Source organism: Lipotes vexillifer, unplaced genomic scaffold (genome assembly GCF_000442215.2).
Source record: "Lipotes vexillifer unplaced genomic scaffold, Lipotes_vexillifer_v1.1 scaffold1129, whole genome shotgun sequence".
In the NCBI taxonomy this organism is placed as follows: domain Eukaryota; kingdom Metazoa; phylum Chordata; class Mammalia; order Artiodactyla; family Lipotidae; genus Lipotes; species Lipotes vexillifer.
Window position 1 is genome coordinate 2761372 of NW_006789022.1, and position 25426 is coordinate 2786797.

A 25426-nucleotide genomic window follows, 5' to 3' on the forward strand; every position below is an offset into this window, starting at 1 on the left:
CCTCTCCAACACTTGTCTTTTTGATAATAGCCATTCTGACTGGTGTGAAGTGATAGCTCGTTGTGGGTTTGATTTGCATTTCCCTGATGATTAATTATGTTGAGCACCTTTTCATGTGTCTGTTGGCTACATGTATGTCTTCTTTGGGAAAATGTCTATTCATATCCTCTGCCTGTTTTTTAATTAGAGTTTTTTTTGGGGGGGGTGGCTGTTGTGTTGGATAAGTTCTTTATATATTTTGGATATTAACCTCTTATCTGACATATGATTTGGAAATATTTTCTCCCATTCGGTACATTGCCTTTTCATTTTGTTGATGGTTTCTTTTGCTGTGCAGAAGCTATTTAGTTTGATGTAGTTCACTTGTTTATTTTTGCTTTTGTTGCCTTTGCTTTTTGTGTCAAATCCAAAGATTGACAATACTTATGTCAAGGAACTTACCACCTATGTTTTCTTCTAGGAGTTTTATGGTCTCAGGTTTTACATTCAAGTCTTTGATCCATTTTGAGTGAAATTTTTGTGTATGGTGTAATATAGTAGTCTAGTTACATTCTTGTGCATGTAGCTGTCCAGTTTTCTCAACACCATTTATTGAAGAGACTCTCCTTTCCCCATTGTGTATTCTTGTCCCCCTTTTCCAAAATTAATTGACCATGTATACAAGGGTTTATTTCTGGGTTCTGTATTCTGTTCCATTGATCTGTGTGTCTGTTTTTATATCAGTACCATACTGTTTTGATTACTATAGTTTTGTAATATAGTTTGAAATCAGGGCCAAGCAATTTCTTTTCGATTCCTTTCTCAGTGGGATCCCATTTAATCTTTTGTTTATTCTGTCCATCATTGTATGCATTCTCCAGTAGCTTCCTGAGAAAGGCTGCATAGGAGATAACATTTTTAAGGTCTAATAAATCTGAGCATGTGTTAATTTTATCCTAGAATTATAGGAAATAATTTTGTTTTAGAATTGAAGGCATCGTTTCATTACTTTCCAGCTTCCAGTGTCTCTGCTGAAGTCCCACATCATCTGATTCCATTACATGTGACCTTTTTGTTTCTCTCTGGCGCTTTTATGATTCTTGGCATGAATTTTCATGGTTATGTACCTTAGTGTGGGCTTTTTCTTCATTCTTGGTACACTCATATCCTCAGAAAGATAGACGTTGCAACTGTTGCAACCAAGAAATAACAGGATGCTGGTATAAAGCAACCTTCAGAAAACCAGAAAGAGCTCCTGGAAGTTACAACTATGACAGCAAAAATGGAAAATTCAGTACAGGAGGAGTTAGAAGGTGAATTGGAGAAAATTCTCCTAACAGGTTGACTAAAAAGACAGAGAGTAGAAATCAGTAGCGGGGGAGGTAGTGGAGCATTGAGAGAAGAGAAGAGGAGAGGAGAGAGATAGAGGTGGGGGGAGAGAGAAGGGAAAGGGGAGGAAGAGAGGAGAGGGAGAGGTGGAGGAGCGGGAAAACGGAGGGCACTGAAAAATAGGAAAATTTGAGGATCAATTCAGGAGAGGTTTAACATGTTGGTAATCAATATTAGTAAAACAGAACACAGAAAATGGAGGGAAAGAAATTATAAAAGGATTAAGATAATGTTCTAGAATTGAAAGACATGAGTTTTTGTCTTCCTTGCTAGAAGCTTTTCTCAAAGGTGTAGTGGTCCCTGGTCATCTATATTTAAGAGTGAGCCACTAAAATACCAACTGGGAGCTTTTGGTAAGAGAGTGGGCCTCTTGTACTGGTTTGGATCACCAGTGAGATCATTGGGCAAGATTATTTAGTTATTTTGTTGCAGCCCCTAAAAGTCAGTATTTGCAGACTATTATTCTTGGGCTGTCAGTTTCTCCAGAGACGTCTTTAAACTCCTGCCTGGGTAGGTAAAGTTTGCTGTGGCTCCAGCAGGGTGAGAGGCCCAAGGAGCCTCACTGTGGCACATGTAGACTTGACTTAAGTACCTGTTTCCAGTAAGGTAGGGGACTTATTCCCATCTTCAGCTGAGTTTGGTTTCAAAGTCTAAATTCTTTTTGGTTCACTTCCCATCTTCTGTGGGGGCAGGAAGGGGATTGGAGCAGGCGGAGGGAGCAGGATCTGGGAGTGTCGGTGATCCCTCCAAAGACTTCCAGCCATTTCCCAGCTCCCTCACGTCCTCCTTCAGGGTGACTGGTGCTTCTAATTTCTGAGCCTTTCAGGGATTCTGCTGAGAGACTCTGCTTGTTTCTTTCTGGCCCCTGCCTCACAGATTTCTTAGCAGGGCGGAGGAAGCCAAAACCCGAGGCAGTTCTCATTTGTTTTCCTTCCAGAGTGTTTGTGACAATTCGTCTTTTTCATATCATTTGTGATCCTCTCTGTCCTGTGAGTTTACAATTTTTAAACTTCATTTTGCTTTACTTTTTAGTGAGGCTTCATGAAGAAATAGAGATAAATGTATGTGTAAACCCTGACTTTAAAGAATTCGTTCATTGGGTCACTTGAATGGCGTGTGTCCTACAGGCCCAGTACATGCTACTGTTGCTGCTGGAGGTCCCGTCGTGTACAGAGCAGACAAACGTCCTTGCCGTCACGAAGTTTAAATGCTAGTAGTGAAGACAGACACTAATCAAGATAAATAAAGGTATATTATGTTAGGTAGTGAGACAGGTGAAGGAGAAAAATTTCACAAGGACATGGGGTAGGAAATATTATGTGGAAAACTAATCTTTTTAGGTAGATGGCCATGGGAGGCTTCATTGAGAAGGAGTCATTGGAGTAAAGACCTGAAGAAGTGAGGGAGCTGATTGTGCAGATGTTTGGGTGAAGAACACTGCAGGCAGAAGGAGGAAAGGAACACAAAGGCCCTGAGGCAGCAGTGCGCCCTGCAGGTTTGAGGAACATCAAGGAGGGCCAGTGTGACTGGATCACACTGTAAGGACTGGCTTTTATCCTGAATGAGGTTGGAGGGTTTTGAGCAGAGGTATGATGTGGTCTGACTAACCTTGTGTATGACAGAGCCACCGTGGCCACTGTAGTGAGAAGAGTCTGTGGGGGGCAAGGGCTGACACGGGAGAAACTATTGCAATATTGTAAGCCACATGGAAGTTGTGAGTGGTTGGATTTTGGGTTTGCTAATGAATTGGGATGAGGAATGTGAGAGAGAGGAATAGTCAAGATTATTTTAAGGTTCATGACTCCTGCGGGCTTTTGAAACTGTAGAATTTTGGTCTCAGATAAGTACTGTTCAGTCTGTTAAATGAATTATTTGCTATAGAATAGCCATAGAAATACTTTATGTAATATTGCCTTACAAACCATAACTCTTCGTTTTTAAAGCTCTTCACAGAATATGGTCGTCTGGCGATGGATGAAATTTTCCAAAAACCCTTCCAGGTAGAATATTAACTATAAATATTTAAGTCATATCTTTGTTTTAGTTCAGAGATGAGCAAATTACAATCCACAGGCCAGATCTGGCCAGCTGCCTGCTTTCATATGACCTGTGAGTTAGGAATTTTTTTTTTACATTTTTAAATGGTTGAAAAAAATCAAAAGAGGAATATTTCATGACATATGTAAGTTATTTGAAATTTAAATGTCAGTGTCCACAGTGAAAGTTTTATTGGAACACAACTACACTCATTTGTATTGTCCATGGCTGCTTCTTGCTACAGCAGCCTGAAATATTTACTCTGTGGCCCTTTATAGAAAGTTTGCTGACCCCTGCTTTAGCTAATTGTTTTATGAGGGTAAGAATGCATAGTAAACCTCAGTAAGATTAGAGGATCTCTAAGTATTATTGTTTTAGTTTTCTTTTCCTTTCTGATGTTAAAAGTAGATCTCATTTTATGAGTAGCTAGTGCCTTATGTTTTTCTTGTTCTCCACCATATTCCTCATACTTGCGTTTTGAGCAGAGCCCCGAATTTAACATTTTCTCATCAGTCTCTTCCTATCAACCCATGAGAACAAAAATATCAGATGGGATATTGACCTCACATATGGTTTATACATGTTCTGCTAGTGTTTATAAGGTTTCTAAGACATTACAGAGTAGATAAATCCTTCAGCACATTTTCTTGCCCCCTTTGAAGAAGCTGGCATTATGCAAAGAAGTATGTGAATGGTTATTTTGAAAATACATTTATGCAGTATTATAATACATTCTGCTCTCTTTCTAAACAGACACTGATGTTTCTGGTTCGAGACTGGAGTTTCCCTTATGAATACAGCTATGGACTACAGGGAGGAATGTCGTTTTTGGAAAAGCGTCTACAGGTAAGTAGAAATATAATCTTCTGAGGAATTACCTGAAGTAGTGATAACTTTCTCATTTGCCTTTAGCTATTGTATTTAAAGCACATCATGGAAAATTACCTTGTGTGTTGAACACTCCAGAATATTAGCACACAATAATAATATTCATGGTAAGATTAGAGAACCCATGTATATAACTCACAGGGATTGGAGAGCAGAGCCCCGTGCAAAAGCCCAAGCTTTAATTGCAGTTTCCGTTTCACATTTTACACGTGGGTCCATATATGCCTTTTGTTTCTGGTGTGGATACAAACAGGCTTCAAAACACAGAAGTCAGGATTCCCTGGTGGCGCAGTGGTTGAGAATCCGCCTGCCAATGCAGGGGACATGGGTTCGATCCCTGGTCTGGGAAGATCCCGTATACCGCGGAGCAGCTAAGCCCGTGCACCACAACTACTGAGCCTATGCTTAGAGCCTACAAGCCACAACTAGTGAGCCCACGTGCCACAACTACTGAAGCCCGCTTGCCTAGAGCCCATGCTCTGCAACAAGAGAAGCCACTGCAATGAGAAACCTGGGAACCGCAACGAAGAGTAACCCCCACTCGCCGCAACCGGAGAAAAAGCCCGCACTCTGCAACGAAGACCCAACACAGCCAGAAACAATAAATAAATAAATAAAATAAAAATAATAAATAAACTTATAAAAAAACAAAAACAAAAAAAAACACAGGAGGCCTCTGTCAATCACTGCTAATTGGTTAGACCCTGCTTCATGCCCACAAACCTTCCCTTATTCTTCCTAAGTCTTGTGCAATACTCTTTTTTAAGAAACTCTTTAGTTGCTGTTCTTTGATAGCTCTAGGAGCCAAGCCATGGTTAATCGATTTTATGCATTTATTGCTTCTTAGGGTTCTGAGTTTTCTCATTGGAAAACACCTAGGCCACTACGATCCATTAGAATTGGGAAGTCTCTCCTTTGTCATATACTAGTGGTTGCTGGTGAGGAAAATCAAATGGTCTTTTGTAAATTGTCGGCCTTTATTGGCAGGTGAAAGAACATCAACATGAAGAAATTCAGAATGTCCGAAATCACATTCACTCATGTTTCTCCAGTGTCACCTGTTTTCTGCTACCACATCCAGGGCTCCAGGTCGCCACAAGCCCTGACTTTGATGGCAAATTGAAAGGTGTGTTTCAAATGATGTTATTTTATACATGTGATTTTATGTTTGGAATTAAATAGTGACCAGAAAATATCAATTGTGAATAGTAAATGCTAAGAGAAATAGTATGTTCTCTTAGAAAGAATAGTATTTAGAATCTAGTGCAGTTTTTGCTCCTGCCTTACTGTGACCATAGTTTCTCCATCTGAAATGGTTGTGCTAATACCCATTAATGATCTTTCTAAGGGAGACATTACGATTACTGGTTTACAAGAGATAAAAGTGCTAAAAAAGGGAAAACTTATCATTAGCTCATTTTTATGATGTAAAATTAAATTCCCAAACAAAGGTAGCATGATGCACCGCATGGCTATTGTTTTCATCTTATTTGTGATTATAGCAAAACTTGATGCTGGGTCATGAGTTAATATCAGAAGTGCTGACTAGATGGTAGCTTAGAGAAATCAGAGGTGGGACACTTGGGTTCCATTATCTTATTTTTGTTCCTTTTTCACTGAGACCTTGAGTCATTTAATGGCTAGTCCTCAGTTTACACGTGTGTTAAACTAAGTGCTTTTTGTAAACTTTATCTGAGCTTCTTAGGTTCCGAGTAAAGTAGAAATAATAATAGCTGCCGTTTTTAGAGGCCAGCTGTGTTCCCAACTGTCAGTCTCTCCAGGCTGCTATGACAAAATACCATTGACTGGGTGGTTTATAAGCAACAGAAATTCATTTCTCACAGTTCTGGAGGCTGGAAATCCAAGATCCGAGTGCCAAAATGGTTGGGTGAGGTTTCTCTTTCTGGTGTCAAGAGTTCTGATTGTAGCATCTCTTTCATAGGAGCACTAATCCCATTCTTGAGGGCTTCACCTTCGTGACCTAATCACCTCCCAAAGGCCCCACCTACTAATACCATCACCTTTAGGGGTTAGGATTTCAACCATATGAGTTTTAGGGGCACACAGACATTCAGACAATAGCACCAGCACTGTGCTCGTTACTTTTATACTTTATGTTCCCAGTAATTCCATGGAGTTGGTATTTCCTTTATCTTAAAAATGAAGAAGCTGGCTTAGGAAAGTTAAGTAACTTGCTCCAAGTACTCAGCTGGTAAGTAGTGGGGCAGAGATTCACATCCCCGTCCTTCTTGCCTCACAGCCTTACTGTGCTAAACTAGAAGGTCTGTTATCTTTAGAGGACGTATACTGTTTAGTTAGTAGGAGAACTTGCCTTTTGAAGTGGGAATTTCTCATAGCCTCATATTAAACGTAAAGTGCATCTTTTTCAGTTTATTTGGCTCAGTTGATTCAAGAAAGTTAATATGCTTGTTCAACCTAAGATTTACATTCCAGCTCGTCTGAATATTGCAAAAGAAACCGAGTTTGAGAGACTTACCTTTACCTTCTGTTTGTCACCTGTGTGATATTTTTATGTGGTTGGCAGCTTTCCTGAGCAGGAAACTTCCACAGCCTATTGGTTGGCAATTCAGAAATCCGAGGTTGGGGCCTGGCTTTGGAGAGAAATCTGCTTAGGCAACACTTTGTGAGTTAGGTAGGAGAGAAAGTTGAGTGTGTAGGTGATGTGTTCTTTTAGGGTTATAACGTTCCATTATTAGACATACTTTTACCAAACCTAAGCTCTGGTTTGTTCATCACTGGTAGGGAAGATGTCCAGTGGAATTCTTTTTTTTTTTTTAAGTACTTGATTTTCATTTGAATTTTTAAAAATTTATTCATTCATTCATTCATTCATGCTGCACCAGGTCTTAGTTGCAGCATGCGAACTCTAGTTGTGGCATGCATGTGGGATCTAGTTCCCCAACCAGGGATCGAACCTGGGTCCCCTGCATTGGGAGTGCAGAGTCTTACCCATTGGGCCACCAGGGAAGGCCCCCAGTAGAATTCTCAACTGAGGATGTTTAGGAGAGGATGGGTTAGAATGACTCTTCATGCCTTTCCTCTTGTCTTAGGGTGGTCTCAGATTATCGGGCATAAACATGCAGAATGACATTCCTCTGTATTACTAAACATTTAAATATTTCAGAACATTCTTTTTTAAAATTTATTTATTTATTTTTGGTTGTGTTGGGTCTTCGTTGCTGTGCGTGGGCTTTCTCTAGTTGCGGGGAGCGTGGGCTACTCCTTGTTGTGGTGCATGAGCTTCTCATTGCGGTGGCTTCTCTTGTTGCAGAGCACAGGCTCTAGGCGCGCAGACTTCAGTAGTTGCGGTGCGCAGGCTTCAGTAGTTGTGGCTCACAGGCTCTGGAGTGCAGGCTCAGTAGTTGTGGCACATGGGCTTGGTTGCTCCGCAGCATGTGTGATCTTCCCGGACCAGGGATCGAACTCGTGTCCCTTGCGTTGGCATGCGGATTCTCAACCACTGAGCCACCAGGGAAGACCCTAGAACATTCTGTTTTAAAATTCATTTTTATCATGGTATTCCAGGAAATAGGAAGAGCTTTTTAAAGTTCTGTAACCCTGGCTTTTGAAATTTTGTATTGCAATACAATATGTAATGCATATTGTAATACAGTATGCATATTGTATTAGTTTCTTAGGACTGCTGTAACAAAGTGCCACAAACGGGGTGGCTTAAGAAAAGAAATTCATTCCCTAACAGCTCAGGAGACCAGAATTCCGAAAATAAAGTGTTGGCAGGGTAGATTCCTTCTGGAGGCTCTGAGGGGGAATCTGTCCTGTGTTTCTCTTGGTGGTTGCTGGCAATCCTTGGCATTCCTTGGCTTTTAGTTTCAGTATTCTGATTTCTGTCTCTGTGGTCACATGGCCACCTTCTCTCTGTGTTCTCTCTTCTTACAAGGACACTGCTCTTTGAATTTAGGTCCCACCCATATCCAGTATGATCTCAACTTAACTAATGACATCTGTAAGGACTCTATTTTTAAATAAGGTCCCATTCTGAGATTCCAGTGGACGTGCATTTTAGCGGGGGGACACTGCTCAACCCCATACACATATTTACAAATATGAAGGGTTTATTACTAATATTAAGTGTGCTAAGTTTCATATTAGATTTATAAAACAGGGAATAAATTCTATATAAGCAAACTTTAGTCTCATTATTATGTACTATTTGCTTCCCTCATGCATGATTGAACTATAAAACACATTTATAGGGTTAAAAATTTTCCTTTGCTATGTGAAAAGGCAAGTCCCAAAGGAAGAAATACAAATGATTAAGACATATTCATGAAAATATGTGTTGCATAACAGTAATCAAGAAAGTACAAATGTGTTGGTATACAGTCTTTATTTGACAGTATCAACATTTTAAATGTTCACGTCTTTTGATCCACTACACTTTTAGGAAATTACCCTAAGGGACTATCTATATGTAAGTAGATAAAAATATGTGGACAAGAATAATACTACTGTGGCATTATTATCATAATAGTGAATAATTGGAAACAACCCAAATATGTATTTTTGAGGAATTGGTTAAATTATGGTACCTCACACAAAGGAATGAAAAGAAGTCATTTAAAAGGATAAGATAGATAAATGGATCTATCTGTATTTACATAGAAAGATATTCATGATACGTTATTAAATGTAAAAAGATTGCAGAGTAGCATATATTGTAAGATCCTAATTATTGAAAAATATGTACATATAAGGATGTTTTTAAAAGGAAAGGTTTGAAAAATAAAAATTTCCTTTTTTATTTCACTTTAAATATATGTTAATATTAGTTTGCCCTGGGACTTCCCTGGCGGTGCAGTGGTTGAGAATCTGCCTTCCAATGCAGGGGATGCGGGTTCGATCCCTGGTCAGGGAACTAAGATCCCACATGCTGTGGGGCAGCTAAGCCCCTGTACCCCAGCTACTGAGCCTGCATGCCACAACTAGGGAGCCCATGCACTGCAGTGAAAGATCCCATATGCTGCAACGAAGACCTGCGTGCTGCAACTAAGACCCGGGCAGCCAAATAAATAAATAAATAGTAAATAAATTTTTAAAAAACCTTAGGAAAAAAATGTATTAGTTTGCACTTGTGTGTCTAGGGAACTATATAGTCATTAGGAAGATTGTTCATGAAGAATTCTTTTTTTTTTTTTTTCCAAATAATACACAATGTATGTATTTATTTATTTATTTATGGCTGTGTTGGTTCTTCATTTCTGTGCATGGGCTTTCTCTAGTTGTGGCAAGTGGGGGTCACTCTTCATCGCGGTGCGCAGGCCTCTCACTATTGCGGCCTCTGTTGTTGCGGAGCACAGGCTCCAGACGCGCAGGCTCAGTAATTGTGGCTCACAGGCCCAGTTGCTCCATGGCATGTGGGATCTTCCCAGACCAGGGCTCGAACCCGTGTCGTCTGCATTGGCGGGCAGATTCTCAACCACTGCGCCACCAGGGAAGCCCCATGAAGAATTCTTGTTAGCTCTGCAAAGATGTATGTACTTTTTAGCTTTGGAGTTGGGTAGTTTGTAATTTTAGGGAAACTTTTGAACAAGATATTGAAGGGTTTTGAGTGAAGAGTAAATTAAGGGTGCTACATTGCAAATAGTAGGTAACTTGTGAATATTTGGCAAGTGCTTGATTGAGAACCACATAAACTTCATTGTGGGGGGGGGGATCTTTAAGTAGAGCTGATAACATTTCTCAGAGTTAGAAAAATACCTAGACATTTCAATATATTTTCTCAAGTATATTCTTGTACAATGACTTGGTTGAGGTTCTGCAGCCCCGCCCCATATAACCTGGGCAAGACACCATTAGCTTAAGAATGTTTATGTTTAATCCAGAAGAGGGTCTTCATGTAGTTTCTGTAGGACATTTAAATTGATTAAGAACTACATTCTGGGGCTTCCCTGGTGGCGCAGTGGTTGAGAGTCTGCCTGCCGATGATGCAGGGGACACGGGTTCGTGCCCCGGTCCGGGAAGATCCCACATGCCGCGGTGCGGCTGGGTCCGTGAGCCATGGCTGCTGAGCCTGCGCGTCCGGAGCTGTGCTCCACAACGGGAGAGGCCACAACAGTGAGAGGCCCGTGTACCACAAAAAAAAAAAAAAAAAAAAAGAACTACCTTCTGAAGCTATTTTCTGCAAATGTTCCCCTAAGTACTTGAAGGATTGTTTTAGTGGTTTTATTTTATTTTTTTTTAAAAAAGAATAACCATTTATTCAGAGGTGAACACCTGCCAGACAGTCTTAGTTTTGGTATAATCAGTGCTGAGCTGCTGTTCCTACAATAGTTAGCTAGGAGATGAGCTCATTTTTGAGACTCCTTTTCAACCAACACAGGATGACTGTCTTCACCATAAAGAAATCTGTATTCCTTTTTACTAGAGAAGAGAGACCTAATACAGTAACTACTGAATTGTTTAGAAATTAAACAGAAGAGATTGTAGGGAGCAGTCTTCTTGGAGGCCATGAGATTCTGAGATTGTCTCAGTCGTGAGACAGTTCTTGCCTGTTGTGAGTCTAAAACTCATATTTTGGTACAGCCTTCATAGAAACATTAATAGCTGAGGGTCTATGAAATCTGGGTAAAAACATGGATAATAGTCTGTGGTGTCTAGATCCTGCTGCGTCTTTTGTGAAATAATTGCTGAAGCTCTCATTCTTTCAGTGTGGTGAATGTTGAAACCATAAAAAAATTTTTTTTTCTGAATAGGTAATGCACTCACATGTTTAAAATCCCAGAAAAGATTAAGAATTATTTAGTGAAAACTCTTTCTTCCATTTTTGTAGGCTTCCAGAGTTTCTTTTAGTATATGCAAAGCAAATATAAATATACATGGGATAGCATTTTATGTACCCTATGTGTTTTTCACTCCAAGGTTATAAATAATTTGTCCCACTTTTTTTCTTGAAATTTTTCGGTTCCATTTTTCACATTATAATTTATGATCCAGTTTGGATCCAGCTTATTTTCTGAATGGGCACCTATTTGTCTCAACACTATTTGTTGAATAGTCCAACTTTCCCCCACTGGTTGAAATGTCACCTTTATCAAATGTTAAGCCACTAATCAATGTGTAATATAGGGATCAATCCCTTTTTAAAGTTGATATAGGCCATATTTTGGTGCCATCCTGAAAAGACTATAGAATTAAGAGTATTTAGATGGAGATTGGTACCCATTTACTTAGGTAGGACATTGAAAAACTTAAAAAAATTTTTGATGTCAAGAGACCTTATGACTGATTAGTTATTTAAGATGGGGCGGAAATCAGTGATTAGAAGTATATGTTACTATTTAGAGAAAAATCTCGTGTAGATTTCAATTTAGGAGCCATAAATAAATTCTAATTATAAAATTTAAAGCATGGGGGAAAAGTAAATTTTATTAGACTTCTGGAATTGGGGAAGGACTCTTTAAAATTAGAAAGAATAAAAGAAATTATCAAGGAAAAGTGCTGTAGTTTTGAATATATAATAATTAATCTTATGCATATTTACAAAAAGGCAAACAAACTGGAAAAATATTTTAGTTATCGTGGTACACATAAGGATAACATTTATTTACTTGCTGAAGAGTGACTGTATTCTAAGATAAAGGCCCTAATAAATAGTTCACTGAAAAGGAAATCAGCTGATGAACAAATATGAGAGAAAGTTTGGCCTAACTAGTAATAAAAGAAATAAAAGCAAATTAAAATAATGACCTACCATTAAAGTTTTAAATATGCTATTAGATATCCAAAAGAAAGCATAAGTATTACATGTAAGAAAGGATACATGTAATATATATATGTAAGGTATGAAACATAATTTACTGAACATCATCAACCCACTACCCAACTTACTATCTAGAACTAGAATTGGCAAACTTTTTCTGTAATGGACTAAATAGTAAATATTTTAGACTTTGTGGGCCTTACAGCTACTCAGTTCTGCTGTTGTAGCAAGAAAGCAGCCGTGGACAGTTGTATTAGTGAATGTACATGGTTGTATTCCAATAAAACTTTCTTTACAAATATAGTTAGCAGGTCGTATTTGGCCCAAGGGCTGTAGCTTTCCAGAACTACAGAACATTACAAGTACTATTTTCTACACCTGTATGCTTCTTCCCATCTCCCTGCCTCTCTACAGAAATAACCACTATTGTAAATTTTGCTTTTTCTGTCCTTGAATTAAAAAAAAGTTATTACTTGTGTTTAGTTCACTTAACAGTCTATTGCTAAGTTTCTTTAATTGTGAACTTTATAAAAACATATGTGGCCAACTTGAACTTTTACTGAGCATTTTATTTTTAAGGTTATCTGTATTATTGCATGTAGTTGTAATTCATTCAGTTTCATTGTAGTATAATAGTGCCTTCTGTGAATACAACAATTTATTCTCAATGGTTTTCTCCAGTTTTTTGCTATTATGAACAATGCTGCTATGAACATTCTTATATGTGTGGATATATGGGAATTTCCCAAGGGTATGTTCTTAAAAGAGGATTGATGGATATTGGAATATGTAATATAGCTTCACCTTTACTAGATAATGCCAAATTGTTTTCCAAAATTCTTGTTCCAGTTTATAGTCCCTTCATCAGTGTATATAAAAATTCCCATTGATCCATATCCTTGTCAACACTTGGTATTATCAGACATCTTAGTTTTGCTAAGTTAGTGATATAAAATACCTCATTGTGATCTTAAATTGCATTTCCCTGATTACTAATGGGATTGAATATCTTTTCATGTATTTATTTCCATTCATGTTTCCTTTCCTTTGAAATTCCTGTTGTCCAGTTTTAATTGGGTTGTCTTTCTCTGCACTGTAAAGATCCTGTATGTCTACTTTAAGATGGGAGCCTTGGGCTTCCCTGGTGGCACAGTGGTTAAGAATCCGCCTGCCAGTGCAGGGGACACAGGTTCGAGCCCTGGTCAGGGAAGATCCCACATGGCTGTGGAGCAACTAAGCCCATGTGCCACAACTACTGAGCCTGCGCTCTAGATCCAGTGAGCCACAACTACTGAGCCTGTGAGCCACAACTACTAAAGCCCGCGCCCAGAGCCTGTGCTCTGCAACGAGAAGCCACTGCAATGAGAAGCCCGCATACTGCAACAAAGAGTAGCCCCCACTCTCTGCAACTAGAGAAAGCCCACGCCCAGCAATGAAGACCCAATGCAGCCTAAAATAAATAAATAAAATAAGTACATTTAGTTAAAAAAAGCTATGAGCCTTGTTGGTTATGCATTGCAGGTATCTTCTCCCATCCTGTGTCTTGCCTTTTCTTTTTTTAGTAGTAGTGTCTTAGTTTTAATGTGGTTGGATTCATTCACCTTTGATTTTATGTAGTGCTTTTTAAGTCTTGTTTTAGAAAATCCTTTCCTTTCTCTATACACACACACATGCATACAAACACTCTTAAATTTTGTCTTTCATATTTGTGTTTAGTCGACTGGGAATCAATTTTTGTGTATGTGAGGTGGAGATCCGTTTTCTATTTTTGTACATAGATGCCAATACTTCTGACATCATTGATTGAATACTCTGTTTTCCCGTTATTTGCAATTTCTGTTATGTTTAAAAAAATCCTCTTACAAATGCATGGGTCAGATTCTAGGTTCTTAATTCTGTCCCACTGGTCATTTTGTCTAGCCCTGTGCCATTACTATGTTATCATAATTAGTTATTTTATAATAAGAGTTGATATCTGGTAGAACGATTCCCTCCCTTTTTTACCTGTAGTCATCTTCAGGAGCGTCTTAATTATGCTTTAGTCTTTGCTCTTCTGTGTAAGTTTTGGAATCAGTTTATCAGGTTTATTAATGTCCCTGTTTGGTTTTTGATTGGAATTGCATTGGATCTATAAATTGGTCTGACGGGGATTGGCATGTATTTATGACAATGGGAAGGTATTCTTATCCTGAATAGAGTAATCTCTCTCCATTTATTTAGGGTTTTTAGTTTCACTTTATGAAGAATATAAAAACTTACTTGATTAAGGTCTTATACATGTTTTGTTAGATTTATTTTAGAAGTTTCCTTAGAAGTTAGAAATCTTAAAAATTATTTTTCCTAATCATGCTGGTATGTTGAAATGTATTTGATTTTTCTATATGATAAATTCAGCAATCTTGCTAAACTCTCATTATTTCTAGTAATATATTTGTAAATATTAGGTATTATCTACGTAATTCATGGAGAATGGAGTTTTTGCTTTTTCCACATCAGATTTTATATTTTTTATTTTTTTGCGGTACGCAGGCCTCTCACTGTTGTGGCCTCTCCCGTTGCGGAGCACAGGCTCTGGACGTGCAGGCTCAGCGGCCATGGCTCACGGGCTCGGCCACCCCGTGGCATGTGGGATCTTCCCAGACCGGGGCACAAACCCGTGTCCCCTGCATCGGCAGGCGGACTCTCAACCACTGCGCCACCAGGGAAGCCCCTCTTTCTTTTTTTTTTTTTTTTTCCTTGCGTTATGCGGGCCTCTCACTGTTGTGGCCTCTCCCGTTGCGGAGCACAGGCTCTGGACGTGCAGGCTCAGCGGCCATGGCTCACGGGCCCAGCCGCTCCGCGGCATGTGGGATCTTCCCGAAACGGGGCACGAACCCGCGTCTCCTGCATCGGCAGGCGGACTCTCAAGCACTGCGCCACCAGGGAAGCCCCCTCTTTCTTTTTAAAATAAGTATCTGTCGCTGGATTTGATTTCCTAATTGCATGGAATTTTGGTATCTAAGTTTATGAGCAAGATTGGTCTATAATTTTCTGGTCACAAACGCCGTTGTCTGGTTTTGGCATACTGGTCTCACCCTTTCTCCTCACCGTGTTTTCTGGAAGAGTTCACATAACATTAAGGTGTTTAAAAGTGGTAGAAGAAACCTCTGAAACTCCTCAGGTCTGTGTGTGGGTGTGTGTGAATATTTTTCACTGTTGATTCAGTTAAACTCGTTTTCTTCAGTTTTAGTCATTAGTTTTTTAGTTTTCTTTCCATTTTTAATATAAGATTATTTATTTACATATTGATTGATTATTGATTGGTTGATTGCTGTGTTGGGTCTTATTGCTGTACGTGGGGGCTACTCTGTTTGTTGCGGTGTGTGGGCTTCTCATTGTGGTGGCTTCTCTTGTTGTGGAGCACGGGCTCTAGGTGTGTGGGCCCAGTAGTTGTGGCTTGTGGCTCTATTGCACAGGCTCAGTAGCTGTGGTGCATGGGCTTATTTGCTCTGCGGCATGTGGGATCATCCCGGACCAGGGCTCAAACCCATGTCCTCTGCACTGGCAGGCGGATTCTAACCACTGTGCCAACAGGGAAGTCCCAATGTAATATTTTAAGGCTGTCAATTTCTCTTAGTGCAGTTTAGATGGTTGTGTTAGGTGACATTTTCATTATCATTCACTTCTAAATATGTAGTATTTGATTTCTTTTATGGTTTCTTCTTTGACCTATGTGTTATTTAGAAGTACGATTTTTAACTTCCAAATGTTATGTGAATTAAAAAACTTTAAATTTAATTCTCTGCTACTTAAGCTTTTTTTCTTGTTTTTTCTTCGGTACGCGGGCCTCTCACTGCTGTGGCTTCTCCCGTTGCAGAGCACAGGCTCCGGACGCTCAGGCTCAGCGGCCATGGCTCACGGGCCCAGCCGCTCCGCGGCATGTGGGATCTTCCTGGACCGGGGCAGGAACCTGTGTCCCCTGCATCGGCAGGCGGACTCTCAACCACTGTGCCACCAGGGAAGCCCCTCTGCTACTTAAGCTTTTGATGATGCGTTTATTGACGCATTTTATCGAATACTTTGATAGTGTTTGAATGCTATGACACTGAGTCTTAAACATTTGCTGATATATATTTTATGGCCTAGACTTTTTATACGTGTTCCATATGTGCTTGAGCACGGTGGACATTTTGTTTAATTTGGGGGTATAAGGTTCATTTGTATCTCTAAATCATACTTGTTAATTATGTCATTTAAAAAATCGTCACCAATTTTTGTCTCCTTGAGTATCAATAACATATATGTATTGATGTTCCACTGTTCTGGTGGATTTGTCAGTGCTCCCTTCTGTTCTGTCACATATTTTGAGGCTATTTTAATAAAGTTTTGAATTGATACATCTTTTTGGTAAATTGAGGCAATATATAGTAGCCCTCTTCATCCCTAATACCATTTTTTGTTGTTGTTTGAGCATTTTTATCTTTATTAATATGGCTATTCCAGCTTTGTTTTCCTTAGTATTTGTCTGTATATCTTTTTCTGTCATGTTCAGCCTCTCTGTGACTGTATGTTTTAGGTGTGTGTGCCTCTTGTAAACAGCATATATGTGGATTTAACAAAAATGCAATTTGAGGGCTTCCCTGGTGGCGCAGTGGTTGAGAGTCCGCCTGCCGACGCAGGGGACACAGGTTTCATGCCCCGGTCCGGGAAGATATCATATGCCGTGGAGCGGCTGGGCGCGTGAGCCATGGCCGCTGAGCCTGCGCGTCTGGAGCCTGTGCTCCGTGGCAGGAGAGGCCACAACAGTAAGAGGCCCACGTACTGCCAAAAAAAAAAAAAATTCTTTTAGTATCTTTTTCTAAAGTAGTTTAGTTTGTACCTTGCTTCTGGAAACATTTTCCTTCTTTCAGAAGGTCTTTGCCGTGTGACTATTTTACTGTTATATGTGTTTTTCTTTCTATTTAACCTGCTTGTTATATGCTGTGGTTTCTGAAGCTGTGGATTCATGTCCTTCATCAGTTCTAGAGAGTTCTCAGCCATCACCCCTTCTCTTATTGCCTCTGATTCACTCCCCTTCATCTCCCAGGACTCCTGTTAGACATATATTAAATAATCTTATTCTGTCTTCCATATCTTAATTTTCTTCCTTATTTCCCATCGTTATCTCTCTGTGTTGCTCTTTGGTACATTATTCAGATCTCTTTTCCTCCAGAGGAGATCTGTGTTTGCTCCTTTGGGGAGCTAGGGGCTTACCCACCTGGGACCATTCCAGCTCCATTTCATGATCCAACTTAATTTAGGAGTTATTTTTGCCCAAAGTTTGTCACCGCGTTGCAGTGAATGGCCTCAAATAAGCCACAGCTTCACATGTACTTAGCTCAGTTCTCTGGTTTCAGCTCACTGCCCACCTGCTCAGCCCCTTGCAGCTCTCTTTTACTTCCAAGTCTACACTGTAATGGAATATATTGTGTGCAGGATCTTGTTAGGAAGAAGGTTCCTTCACATTCTCTAGTCTTTAGTACTGTCAGAAGCAGAAGCTGCAAGATAGGGACTTCCCTGGTGGCGCAGTGGTTAAAAATCCGCCTGCCAATGCAGGGGACATGGGTTCAAGCCCTGGTCCGGGAAGATCCCACATGCCGCAGAGCAACTAAGCCCGTGCTCCACAACTACTGAGCCTGCATGCCACAACTACCGAAGCCCATGTGCCTAGAGCCCATGCTCCACAACAAGAGAAGCCGCCGCAATGCGAAGCCTGTGCACCGCAATGAAGAGTAGCCCCTGCTTGCCTCAACTAGAGAAAGCCCAGGCAGCAATGAAGACCCAGTGCAGCCAAAACATAAATTAAATACAAAACAAAACTGCAAGATACTATTTATCACCAATCAAGTCAGTAAAAGTTTTAAAAACAATAAAAATCTTGGTGTGTTCAGAGTAGTAAACAAGTCTTCTCCTACACTGGTGATAGGGGTATAAATGGGTACAGTGTTCTACAGAAGCAGTTTAGCAATATGTAAGAGCCTTAAAAAGGAAGGGGGATATTTTAAATGTTAATTGTGATTGTCTGATGGTGGGCTTTATATATGGTTGTTTTTTTAAAAGTAGTTTTGAATGTTTTCCAGGAGTCTACATTGTTGTCACATACCTAGTAATTTCTCTTAGTTGATCCTATAATCTAAGGAGGTAAAAGTAACCTGAACTTTTTTCTATGGAGATTTTTATGGTGATATTTGTAGTCGGAAAAATTTATAAACCACTTTTGTTTTATTCACTATGCTATCCCCAACTCTTACAGCAATGCCTGCCACAAAAGGGTGCCCCCAAACTGTTGAATGAATAAATAAGAATGTTTCAATTTTGTAAATTGGGATTGTGGACTGTTGAAAGAGTTCCTATCTTGATGTGGGTTCCCATCTTTCTTTTCAGTTGATAGTCTGAATTAGTTGGGAACCTAGGAAGAAGTTAGGTCATGTAAATCAGATTCCTTGCATTTTCATAGTTGGGCCAGCAAGTTCTCACTTTGAGGAAAGAGCTCTATTTAATGGCTCTCCTGAACCCTCTGTGAGAACTTGGTAGAAGCTGAAAAGAAGCTATCGCCTTTCCTGAGATACTAGCCTTTTCCCTTTGGGGTGGCCCAGAGGGCCTCTCTGAGGAGATAATAGAAAATAAAAAATAAATATCATTGGGTCCAGGTGCTTTTACTTCCTTTAACATTAGAAAATGAACAAAAATAAAGCACGTTGGGCTTCCCTGGTGGCGCGGTGGTTGAGAGTCCACCTACCGATGCAGGGGACACGGGTTCGTGCCCCGGTCCAGGAAGATCCCAAATGCCGCGCAGCCCGTGAGCCATGGCCGCTGAGCCTGCACGTCCGGAGCCGCGACGGGAGAGGCCACAACAGTGAGAGGCCCGCGTAAAACAAACAAACAAAATGAAGCACGTGGATGAATAGTGAAATATAATGGATTTAAGGGGGAGAGTGAGGGTACAGCAAAGGCCTGGCTTGGGAGAACCTGAGGGGTTGATACTTGATTTTCTGGAAGACCTGTTAATGAAATTCTTTAAAAAGTGAAATTTCTTGAAAGTCTAGGGAGTAGACTGGATCTCCCAGAATGGAAAGCAGGGTAGGGATGTTCTGCATATTCTATTCTGGACTAGAGAGGACTTAATTCTGCAGAAGGGAAGGAGACAATACAGGTACATGAGAACAGAAACCCGTAAGCAATCTGGTCATTGTCAGAAAGTGTCAGACTCACAGTCTGGGACCCCCTGCCCCTGTCTTTCAGCTAGCAAACGTTAGAACAACTAGATAGAGTGTGAAGATTGTGCGTTATGCTCCCCTTGGTTGAATAAATCTGTTGGGCTTATTGTTTCCTTTTTCTTGGTCCTGTGAACAGATATTGCCAGTGAATTCAAAGAGCAGTTACAGACACTGATACCATATGTATTAAACCCAGCTAACTTAATGGAAAAGGAGATCAACGGCTCGAAAGTCACCTGTCGGGGGCTATTGGAATATTTTAAGGTAAATGTGGGTTTTAATTATTAAAATGTTTGACTTTTGGTTAAACTGATCTAGGTTATAAACTAACTTGGTTTCAATATTTTAAAGCCTGGGGGAAAGTTTCAAGGGGGAGATGGTGAGAGGCGTTTTGAGACTCCAGTGTCCTCCCAGGAGTGGGCCACTGGGTGGCAGTATTGGTCTAAGAACCAAATGGATGTTGTTTGCACTCTCTTAGAGGAGTAATTACTGTGGCTAAAGGAAGATTGTTCCTCAAGGAAGATGGTGTGGACAGGAGGTGGTTAGGAAGTTGCTGTGAGTAGGAGGAGACGGCACCTAGATGTGACACGACTACCTCAAGGCGGATGGTCACTCTGCCCACAGGTAGTTGTGAGGCCAGTGTGCATGGGGAGCCTGGTGGGAGTCCTAGACCTGTGCTGCTTTGAGAATATTTTCAGTTAACTAAAAAATGCTAACATGCACTCAAAGGTGTGCTGTGTTTTTGCTAATTCCTGGGTGTTGATCTAGGTCTTTAGGAAAATGCAATTGTATGGTCACTGTTTCTAAAAATCAAAGTCCAGTTAAATATGACAGAATGGCATTTTTCATAATTGTTTTTATGTTTATATTCTAAGGCATATATTAAAATTTACCAAGGAGAAGATCTGCCTCACCCCAAATCCATGCTTCAGGTAAGCAGTTCTTTGGCATCCTAAATGATATCCTTTGATTACTTGAGTTGACCCGTATACAGTAAGCAGCGTCCTTTAAGAAGAGAATGCTGTTGGTCCCCCCCTCTTTTCATTATGCTGAGGTCCATTCATGTTTAGCACATTTTCCAGCAGTGTGACTCCCTTGAGGTTTTCTTGTCTGTATTCATGCTGGTGAAGTTAGAACAGAATAGCTTCTTGCTGGGCCTGGTCTTCCCCCAAAAGATACTGTGGAAAACAGTGTTTTATTATTCCCAGTTTAAACATACCCAGTTCTGTTAGACAAATCATTTTCCTGTTACCTGTTGTCTCTTTTCATAGAACATGTCCGACGTATCTAAATATTTCCTGTTTACTAATCAGGTTTTTAATTTGCAAATCGTTTTATTTCCAACATTTTGATGTTTCCAAGATGTCATTTTGTTAAAACATATAATTTCTGACTTTCATGTGCTGAAGATAAGGCTATTTATTGCCAAATCTTTATTTCTTTTTATTTATTTATTTACTTTTGGCTGCATTGGGTCTTCATTGCTGTGTGTGGGCTTTCTCTAGTTGCGGTGAGCGGGGTCTACTCTTCGTTGCGGTGCACGGGCTCCTCTTTGCAGTGGCTTCGCTTGTTGTGCAGCACGGGCTCTGGTGCATGGGCTTCAGTAGTTGTGGTGCATGGGCTCAGTAGTTGTGGCTCATGGGCTCTAGAGTGCAGGCTCAGTAGTTGTGGCTCATGGGCTCTAGAGTGCAGGCTCAGTAGTTGTGGCTCATGGGCTTAGTTGCTATGTGGCATGTGGGATCTTCCCGCACCCGGGATCAAACCCGTGTACCCTGCATTGGCAGGTGGATTCTTAACCACTGCGCCACCAGGGAAGCCTCAAATGTTTATTTCTTTAGTAGGATAACATTTTCACAAAGGGAGCTAGAGATTTGGATTGATGTTGTAAAGATAAATTTTTCCTCTTCTTTTCTGAGTTACGTCTATTTTTTAAGACATAAAATCGAAGCAAAGGAAATACTTTCAGAGGTTTAATTTTATGCTAAAGATTCTTATGTATGAGAACTTTTTTTGGGAGAAAATTTGGCAGAAAAGGTGTATTTTAATTCATAAATTGGGCTATATGGAAAGCTGAAAAACAGAAGAATAATAAAGGGAAATGGGGAATAGGGTGAGAGAAAATTTTTACTTGGTTATTTGTGGAAGAACATTAAAAGAGAAAGGATTTATGGTTTATGCTTTCATTTCTTAAAAGGCCACTGCTGAAGCCAACAATTTAGCAGCTGCAGCCTCTGCCAAGGACATTTACTATAACAACATGGAAGAGGTAGGTGTGCTGGGCAGTTATCTTATTCTGAAATACCTATAATTGGGCATGTTGCTGACTTCAGAAGTCCAAACTTGATCCCATTTAGTGTATCTTATGGTGATGAGGCAACATTCAGGTCTTCCTGCTTATTGGGGCCTTTTAATTATGGCCCTTTCTAAGCAAGGCTTTCTTACAGTGTCACAGCTCTCACTAATCAATATCACCCTGGTTACTAAGTGTGCTTTTCTGAGGAATTGAAACCAGACCTCTGTTGGTCTTGGTCATCATTTTAAAGTTAATTTCTAATATCTTAAAATATTCTAAGCTTTTCAGTGTTTTCACTTGTTTTATTTGGCATTTGTTTTTGAAGGGTTCTTCACCCTTCACATTGTGTCTTTATTCTTTTTAGGTTTGTGGGGGAGACAAACCTTATTTGTCTCCAGACATTCTAGAGGAGAAGCACTGTGAATTCAAAGAACTTGCTCTGGACCATTTTAAGAAGACAAAAAAGATGGGTGGGAAGGATTTTAGCCTTCGTTACCAGCAGGAGCTGGAGGAGGAGATCAAGGAACTGTATGAGAACTTCTGCAAGCACAATGGTAGCAAGAATGTCTTCAGCACCTTCCGAACCCCTGCAGTGCTCTTCACAGGCATTGTGGCTTTGTACATAGCTTCAGGCCTCACTGGCGTTATCGGTCTTGAGGTGGTGGCCCAGCTGTTCAACTGTATGGTTGGCCTGCTGTTAATAGCACTTCTCACCTGGGGGTACATCAGGTACTCTGGTCAGTATCGTGAGCTGGGCGGTGCTATCGATTCTGGTGCAGCATATGTATTAGAGCAGGTAAGTGGTGCCAGCTGAGCAGGCTGACGGTTGATAATGGGCAGATATTTGTGCTTTTATTGTAAAATATCTCCATTTGGAAGAGTTCAATAGTGAAAGAAGGCATGAGAAACTTCCCTTTTTTTTCTAATAGGCCTTACGTTTTATTATCCTTCTTTAGGATATTAATGTTTATCTGTAATATTTTGTTTCCATGCTTAAAAACGGCTCTTTAATGCAAAAAAATTTCCAACTTCCATATGTTGTGTTCTTCATGGGAAACTTTTAATTGCGTGTTCATCAGACATAATTCCTTTGTGAGTCTCTCCCCCATCCAAGGTTAGTTTGCTTCACTAAAAGTCACAAGCGTTGAAAAATATGAACTTAACAAACTGTTCTATTTTGAGACCTACTAATGGATGGTGTGTCTTTCACTTAAATCATTCAGTAAGCCAGTGGCTTTTGACATTGACATGATCTCTCGGTTTATAGATCCTTGAGACTCCGCTTTCTCTTTCTGAGTAGCAGGAACATATCAGTTAAGTTAGAAGCTTGTGGTAAAGCCAGGAGAGCTGCCCACCCCATTGCAGTAAGGTAGCAAAGGCTCAGCTGATGGACTCTCTGGGGAGTTAGCAACTGCCACAGGCTCCCCAGACCCCTACATTTTCATTCCCTTATTTTCTATAACATACTAACAATGTAGACAGAGATTTTCGAAAGTTTGTCTCCAATTGCTTACTCTTTTGATGCTGTGCTGTATTTTATTAACTGACATGTTGAATAAATGGACTTTTGCAGGCCACTTCTCACATTGGTAATTCCACTCAGGCTGCTGTGAGGGATGCAGTTGTTGGGAGACCATCCTTGGATAAAAAAGCTCAGTAGCATCTTAACAAGAGGATCCAACAAGACCCCGGCCAGCCCCTTCTGATTTCTGGGCTTCTGCCACGGCCACAGGTCCAGGTCCCGAGGAACGCAGACCTGGGAACATCTGGAAAGAGCTGAAACACGGCACTAATAAATGAACAGACCTTTCCTGTGGTTTCAAATTCTGAAACACACTTCCATTTCTCTTGGAAGCATTTCTTTTCCTTGCTGGTATAGATCCAAGCCTATGTCTGTCTTCTTATTACTCTCTGCTTTGTGCACTTTATGGGGAAAAAGCTAAAAGAGAAAATGGAAATGCGGTTTTGTCCTTTATGTGCCATTTAGTGCCTTTTAAAGTTGAATCCATGCTTTTGAGGACATAATAAGGAGGGGATTGAGGATAACCACATGAAAGATGCTGTTTTGGTGAATTATCAGTTCTTTTGTACCTTACTCTTTTGAAAAGGATTTTTTTTTTAAAGTTTACAAAACTTGCAAAAGCTTCAGAACTAAAGACTGACTAAAACGATGCCATTACACTTTTAAAGTCTTATAATATTAGAGAATTGTTTTTGCCACATAGTATGGAAAAATTATATCGTATTTAACTCTGCCGTACACTGAAATTTACGGTCTGTTTCCTGACAGGCTGGCAGTTTTGTTAGAACATACTCTTTTTTTTTTTGCCTTCATTCATTCCTATAGCTTCTTTCTAGAAGAGACAAATGTGGCTTGAGAAACCAGAGCAGCTTGTAATAAAAGGAATGAGCTTTCATACTTTAAGAAAAAAGCTTGAGTTTAAATGAACCATGTGACCTCTGATAAGTCATTTGAATTTGTGCCTTGCTCAGATTTCACTGATTGTAGGTTTATATACATATATGTATTATACATAACTCACACACAATTGTCGTTTGAGAGTTTTTGTTTTTCAGAGTTCTGTATGAGAACAGAACTTTATCAAGGATTAGAAGAAAGACATTTACCAAACATAACTGCCTTTAACTGGCATCCTATTTCATGTGGTTTAGCAGTAAATCAGGTCTTTATCCACAATGTTTATTTGCATTCTCCTGTTCACTGTCTAATATTTTTAATAATGGAGCTAAAACTGTCAGTTTTATTGAATCATCCTTTATTTAACTTTATACATGACTAGTCTGGTAGCTTTAAAATAGCTTTGGCTTAGTAAGGACCAAAGTCCCACCCAAATATGGACATGTACTATCTAGAAGTATCTAAGAATTCTTCATTTACCTTGATCATGTGATAAAAAACTATATCAGTTGCCTTTTCCTTTGGTTTTATAATGGTTTTATAATTGTTGTGGATTTTAAAACTTCATAAAACTTGCCTGCAGGAATTTATATAAACATTCAGGTATGTGAGCCTTAATTCTTAAGATAATTTAACTTTTGCTGTGGGAGGGAGGGAGGTACGGAGGTTTAGGCAAATTCTGGGTGTAAGTTCTTTATACGTGAAGTATGAATGGAAGGTAGAAAAAGTCTCTTCTAGCATGTAATCTCTGTCAAAGAATATTTCTCTTGACTGTTTTAACACTTTGCCACTCAAGTATTTTTACAAGTTCTGAATTAATTCCAAGTGTTTTATGTATTTTTTCATATTTACATACCATCTTGCCCTGAAGTTCTTGCTGTTTTATTCAACTGTGGTTAAATTCTAGAAAAATTCCAGCTTGTCCTAAAAACTGTTTACTTGCATATCAGTGATCCTTAGCTTTATTATCAATAAATTAAAAGCTTAGTTTTGAAATTTGGTGCATTTTCAGGTGGCCTCTCATCTTCCTGAAGGTTGATACTTATTTGCTAAAGGCCTTACAGATGTTGAGATACTTAGCTTTTAATGCATTTGTATAAGCACATTTATAGATTTCAGAAAAATTGTCTAGAATTATCCTACTTTTAATGGTGAGAAAGGATGCTGTGTTTAAATTTTATTTTAATACTAAAATATTAGATTTTTTAAAATAAATATATGATAATGTATGATTTAATGAAATCTTAGAATTTAGTTACTGTTTAAATCCACCATTTCTGTTTTGATCTTAAAGGAATAACTGTTTAATTACCCTGGGGAGCCCTGATTTTTTTGTCTTTATCAGGTAACTTACTCTGCCTCTGGAAATTGTTTATAACATTTTCTCAGTGAGGATTTTTATGAGTTTCCTTTGGCCTCTGTTTTTTTTTTTTTTTTAAACAGAA

The 25426-nt window shown here is 39.6% G+C and overlaps 1 protein-coding gene and 1 non-coding gene across 2 annotated transcripts in view; one reads left to right on the forward strand and one right to left on the reverse strand.

Annotated features, from left to right (window-relative positions):
• The window catches only part of ATL3 (atlastin GTPase 3), a 50902-nt gene extending 27530 nt beyond the window's left edge, over positions 1–23372 (forward strand). Inside the window, exons 6-13 of the mRNA XM_007462104.1 lie at positions 3312–3368; positions 4159–4251; positions 5281–5419; positions 19406–19533; positions 20145–20201; positions 21464–21535; positions 21927–22358; positions 23136–23372. Of these exons, the coding sequence (XP_007462166.1) occupies positions 3312–3368; positions 4159–4251; positions 5281–5419; positions 19406–19533; positions 20145–20201; positions 21464–21535; positions 21927–22358; positions 23136–23222 (1065 nt within the window). The 3' untranslated portion in view covers positions 23223–23372. The remainder of the gene's footprint in view (positions 1–3311; positions 3369–4158; positions 4252–5280; positions 5420–19405; positions 19534–20144; positions 20202–21463; positions 21536–21926; positions 22359–23135) is intronic.
• TRNAG-CCC (transfer RNA glycine (anticodon CCC)) lies at positions 7209–7281 on the reverse strand. The gene has a single exon. It is a non-coding gene; the product is annotated as a tRNA-Gly (tRNA).
• Positions 23373–25426: the final 2054 nt, after the last annotated feature.